This window comes from Oncorhynchus keta, chromosome 28, assembly GCF_023373465.1.
Source record: "Oncorhynchus keta strain PuntledgeMale-10-30-2019 chromosome 28, Oket_V2, whole genome shotgun sequence".
Taxonomy (NCBI): Eukaryota; Metazoa; Chordata; class Actinopteri; order Salmoniformes; family Salmonidae; genus Oncorhynchus; species Oncorhynchus keta.
The window spans coordinates 75,264,077-75,270,076 of NC_068448.1; the positions used below are offsets into that span (position 1 = coordinate 75,264,077).

The window sequence follows — 6,000 nt, forward strand, 5'->3', positions numbered from 1 at the left end:
GTTTTCATTTTAACAGGATAGTTCCACATTTTGGCAACTAAGAACTTTTTCTACTTGCCAGAATCAGATGAACTAATGGTATACATCTTTTATGTCTCTGCATGCAGTTTGAAAGAAGTCGCTATGAACAGTAACGTTAGCGCAATGACGAATTCTACAGGAACAGCTTCCAGTCCATTGCTCTAATGCCAGTTAGCAATGGCTCGTGAAACTACCTTCAACTTCCTTCAAATTGAATGCAGAGACATACAAATGATATCTATGAGTTCATCTGACTCTGGGGAAGTTGAAAAATTACGCACTATCCCTTTAAGAATTCCGCTATGCTCAGAATTCCACTTGAGTCAGAATTCCGCTAGGGTCAGAATTCCGCTAGGGTCAGAATTCCGCTAGGGTCAGAATTCCGCTAGGGTCAGAATTCCACTTGAGTCAGAATTCCGCTAGCGTCATAATTCCGCTAGGGTCAGAATTCCGCTAGGGTCAGAATTGCACTAGGGTCAGAATTCCACTGGGGTCAGAATTCCACGAGGGTCAGAATTCCGCTAGCGTCACCATGTGAAAAGGAAACCACTGAAGAGCCCAGGATTTCCTATTGTGTCCCGTGTGGCTCAGATGGTAGCACATGGCACTCGCAATGCCACGGTTGTGGGGTCGATTCCCATGGGCCTCCAGGCTATGGGGGACCAGTACGAAAATGTATGCACTCACTAGTGTAAGTCCCTCTGGATAAGAGCGTCTGCTAAAATGTAATAAATACTATGTGACCTTTTCTGCACTGAACTGAATAAACATCTAATATACAGGCTCAAAGCCCTTTGGGTTTCGATCAATTGAAAGTGTGAAACTGAACGCCAGTGCTTATGATTAAAGCTAGGACCCCGGTTGCTGCACTCAGGGCACTGATGTGTATAAGCCTGCTAATGGGTTCCAGACTGAGCAGCCATAGACAATATGTTTCAGTCCCAAGGTCTGTGGAACAACATGAATGAGATTATTATGTAATGTTTTCCTTTCTCTGAGAGGTGCTCATGCTGCTTCAACATGCATGTGCTGCACATTACCCCTGGGAGTGTGTATGGAGGAGGGGTTGTGCTCATGTGTCCTACAGTATGTATGATTGTCATTTGATTGTATGTATATCGTCTTATTGTCATTTGACTGCGAGTGTGTGTCTGTATGTATATCGTGTAATTGGTCACGTGTGTTTGCAGGGCGAGAAGGGTGAGCCAGGGGCCATGGTTGCAACAGACAGGTCTATGATGTCTGAACTCACAGGGCCACAGGGCCCCAAAGGGATCAAGGTTAGTCTTACACGCACACTATTTCCTCGGTCAAATGTCGATACTTGTGTCACACGATCCACTTTGTACCTTCACTCTTTCGCAGGGCGATTGTGGTGTTCCTGGGCCAGCTGGAGTTACGGTAAGACTTTATTGGCTTCTTAATCTGACAATACCCTTTGTAGTACCCCCCTCAACAATCTTCTCTTGTCGTGTTGCAGCAGCTGCTATCATTCAAATTGTTCTGGAACCTTTTTTTGCATATGCACATACAGGCCTGCCTCTAGGCCCCCTATCCAGACAATGCATATTTTCGGGAATATTACGGACCTGCGATGTATCTTCATCAGGATGTAGCTTCATGAGGATATACAGTTGAAATCTGAAGTTTACATACACCTTAGCCAAATACATTTAAACTCAGTTTATCAAATTTCCTGACATTTAATCCTAGTAAAAATTCCCTGTCTTAGGTCAGTTAGGATCACCACTTTATTTTAAGAATGTGAAATGTCAGAATAATAATAGAGAGAATTATTTTTCTTTCATAACATTCCCAGTGGGCCAGAAGTTCACATACACTCAATTACTATTTGGTAGCATTGCCTTTAAATTGTATAACTTGGGTCAAACGTTTCGGGTCGCCTTCTACAAGCTTCCCACAATAAGTTGGGTGAATTTTGGCCCATTCCTCCTGACATAGCTGGTGTAACTGAGTCAGGTTTGTAGGCCTCCTTGCTCGCACACGCCTTTTCAGTTCTGCCCACAAATTTTCTACAGGATTGAGGTCAGGGCTTTGTGATGGCCACTCCAATACCTTGACTTTGTTGTCCTTAAGCCATTTTGCCACATCTTTGGAAGTATGCTTGGGGACATTGTCCATTTGGAAGACCCATTTGCGACCAAGCTTTAACTTCAAAGCACCCCCACAACATGATGCTGCCACCCCCGTGCGTCACGGTTGGAATGGTGTTCTTCGGCTTGCAAGCCTCCCCCTTTCTCCTCAAAACATAACATTGGTCATTGTGACCTAACCGTTTTATTTTTGTTTCATCAGACCTTAGGACATTTCTCCAAAAGTATGATCTTTGTCACCATGTGCAGTTGTAAACCGTAGTTTGGCTTTTTTATGGCGGTTTTGGAGCAGTGGCTTCATCCTTGCTGAGTGGCCCATCAGGTCACGTCGATATAGGACTTGTTTTACTGTGGATATAGATACTTTTGTACCTGTTTCCTCCAGCATCTTCACAAGGTCCTTTGCTGTTGTTCTAGAATTGTTTTGCACTTTTCGCACCAAAGCATGTTCATCTCTAGGAGACAGAACGTGTCTCCTTCCTGAGCGGTATGATGGCTGCGTGGTCCCATGGTGTTTATACTTGCGTACTATTGTTTGTACAGATGAACGTGGTACCTAAAGGCTTTTGGAAATTGCTCCCAATGATGAATCAGACTTGTGGATGTCTACAATTTCCTTTCTGAGGTCTTGGCTGATTTCTTTTGATTTTCCCATGATGTCAAGCAAAGAGGCACTGAGTTTGAAGGTAGGCCTTGAAATACATCCACAGGTACACCTCCAATTGACTCAAATGATGTCAAGTAGCCTATCAGAAGCTTCTAAAGCCATTACATAATTTTCTGGAATTTTCCAAGCTGTTTAAAGGCACAGTCAACTTAGTGTATGTAAACTTCTGACCCACTGGAATTGGGATACAGTGAATTATAAGTGAAATAATCTGTCTGTAAACAGTTGTTGGAAGAATTACTTGTGTCATGCACAAAGTAGATGTCCTAACCGACTTGCCAAAACTAGTCTGTTAACAACAAACTTGTGGAGTCGTTGAAAAACGAGATTTAATGACTCCAACCTAATTGTATGTAAACTTCCGACTTCAACTGTATCTTTGTCAGCACGTGTATCTGCTGAGGGTTGGAATACAAAGCTGCTTTGTTGTTTTTACAGGGTCCCATTGGGCCACAAGGACCCAAAGGAGAATATGGATATCCTGGTCGTCCGGTAAGTACCGCACATTATGATTTCAGACGTTCTTTTAACCTTGTCGTCTACAAATGATAACAATGGCAGTGGGAATGTGTTTTAGTGACATATGGTGCCTAAACCCAAGAGCACTCTTTTGGGTTACACAAATGCAGAACACTACAGAATGTGGTCATATTGCCATCATTCCATTAATGATGTGGTTTGTCTCGCTACAGGGTCGTCCCGGAATAATGGGGCATAAAGGAGACAGAGGAGATGCTGTGGGTGTGTCGGTGAGTTGAACTCCCTCCCTCTTTAGATGGGTCACGGACAAAGGTTTGAGAACCACAGCACTAGGGCCCCCTAGCCAGAGCCGAACGGTACTGCAGACATCTGAAGGTGGGGCCCACTAAGCCAGAGCCGAACGGTACTGCAGACATCTGAAGGTGGGGCCCACTAAGCCAGAGCCGAACGGTACTGCAGACATCTGAAGGTGGGGCCCACTAAGCCAGAGCCGAACGTTACTGCAGACATCTGAAGGTGGGGCCCACTAAACCAGAGCCGAACGTTACTGCAGACATCTGAAGGTGGGGCCCACTAAGCCAGAGCCGAACGTTACTGCAGACATCTGAAGGTGGGGCCCACTAAACCAGAGCCGAACGGTACTGTAGACATCTGAAGGTGGGGCCCACTAAGCCAGAGCCGAACGTTACTGCAGACATCTGAAGGTGGGGCCCACTAAGCCAGAGCCGAACGTTACTGCAGACATCTGAAGGTGGGGCCCACTAAGCCAGAGAAGAACGGCACTGCTTTCAGTAAGACAGCTTTCCTCAACATGTGTCAGAGGTGCCATGATGATTACTTCCCTGGCCCTACCTCAGTGTGATGATTACCTCCCTGGCCCTACCTCTGTGTGATGATTACTTCCCTGGCCCTACCTCAGTGTGATGATTACTTCCCTGGCCCTACCTCAGTGTGATGATTACTTCCCTGGCCCTACCTCAGTGTGATGATTACTTCCCTGGCCCTACCTCAGTGTGATGATTACTTCCCTGGCCCTACCTCAGTGTGATGATCACCTCCCTGGCCCTACCTCAGTGTGATGATTACTTCCCTGGCCCTACCTCTGTGTGATGATTACTTCCCTGGCCCTACCTCAGTGTGATGATTACTTCCCTGGCCCTACCTCAGTGTGATGATTACTTCCCTGGCCCTACCTCAGTGTGATGATTACTTCCCTGGCCCTACCTCTGTGTGATGATTACTTCCCTGGCCCTACCTCAGTGTGATGATTACTTCCCTGGCCCTACCTCAGTGTGATGATTACTTCCCTGGCCCTACCTCAGTGTGATGATTACTTCCCTGGCCCTACCTCTGTGTGATGATTACTTCCCTGGCCCTACCTCAGTGTGATGATTACTTCCCTGGCCCTACCTCTGTGTGATGATTACTTCCCTGGCCCTACCTCAGTGTGATGATTACTTCCCTGGCCCTACCTCAGTGTGATGATCACTTCCCTGGCCCTACCTCAGTGTGATGATTACTTCCCTGGCCCTACCTCAGTGTGATGATTACTTCCCTGGCCCTACCTCAGTGTGATGATCACCTCCCTGGCCCTACCTCACTGTGATGATTACTTCCCTGGCCCTACCTCAGTGTGATGATCACTTCCCTGGCCCTACCTCAGTGTGATGATTACTTCCCTGGCCCTACCTCAGTGTGATGATTACCTCCCTGGCCCTACCTCAGTGTGATGATCACTTCCCTGGCCCTACCTCAGTGTGATGATCACTTCCCTGGCCCTACCTCTGTGTGATGATTACTTCCCTGGCCCTACCTCAGTGTGATGATTACTTCCCTGGCCCTACCTCAGTGTGATGATTACTTCCCTGGCCCTACCTCAGTGTGATGATCACTTCCCTGGCCCTACCTCAGTGTGATGATTACTTCCCTGGCCCTTCCTCAGTGTGATGATTACTTCCAGTGAAGCAACAATATCACTTTTACTGTTGGTCGAACTGGCTGAACAGTTTCAACCAGACTTGGTATACTTGTGGTCATATCTGAAGTCTGCAGATCAAGGGTTGTTCCACTATGAAGGTTTGTGGATGAATGATGTGAAATGGACTTCTGAACCAGTATGTTGCCCATTCAACTCTAATGGTGATTCTGAACCAGTATGTTGCCCATTCAACTCTAATGGTGATTCTGAACCAGTATGTTGCCCATTCAACTCTAATGGTGACTCCGAACCAGTATGTTGCCCATTCAACTCTAATGGTGATTCTGAACCAGTATGTTGCCCATTCAACTCTAATGGTGATTCTGAACCAGTATGTTGCCCATTCAACTCTAATGGTGATTCTGAACCAGTATGTTGCCCATTCAACTCTAATGGTGATTCTGAACCAGTATGTTGCCCATTCAACTCTAATGGTGATTCTGAACCAGTATGTTGCCCATTCAACTCTAATGGTGACTCTGAACCAGTATGTTGCCCATTCAACTCTAATGGTGATTCTGAACCAGTATGTTGCCCATTCAACTCTAATGGTGATTCTGAACCAGTATGTTGCCCATTCAACTCTAATGGTGATTCTGAACCAGTATGTTGCCCATTCAACTCTAATGGTGACTCTGAACCAGTATGTTGCCCATTCAACTCTAATGGTGATTCTGAACCAGTATGTTGCCCATTCAACTCTAATGGTGATTCTGAACCAGTATGTTGCCCATTCAACT

At 46.1% G+C, this 6,000-nt stretch overlaps 1 protein-coding gene across 2 annotated transcripts in view; it reads left to right on the forward strand.

Annotated features, from left to right (window-relative positions):
• The window catches only part of LOC118361210 (collagen alpha-1(XVIII) chain-like), a 134,978-nt gene that overhangs the window by 112,375 nt on the left and 16,603 nt on the right, over positions 1-6,000 (forward strand). For both annotated transcript variants that reach the window (XM_052483946.1, XM_052483945.1), the window contains exons 24-27: positions 1,212-1,301; positions 1,387-1,422; positions 3,241-3,294; positions 3,495-3,551. In XM_052483946.1, coding sequence (XP_052339906.1) covers positions 1,212-1,301; positions 1,387-1,422; positions 3,241-3,294; positions 3,495-3,551 — 237 coding nt within the window. The remainder of the gene's footprint in view (positions 1-1,211; positions 1,302-1,386; positions 1,423-3,240; positions 3,295-3,494; positions 3,552-6,000) is intronic.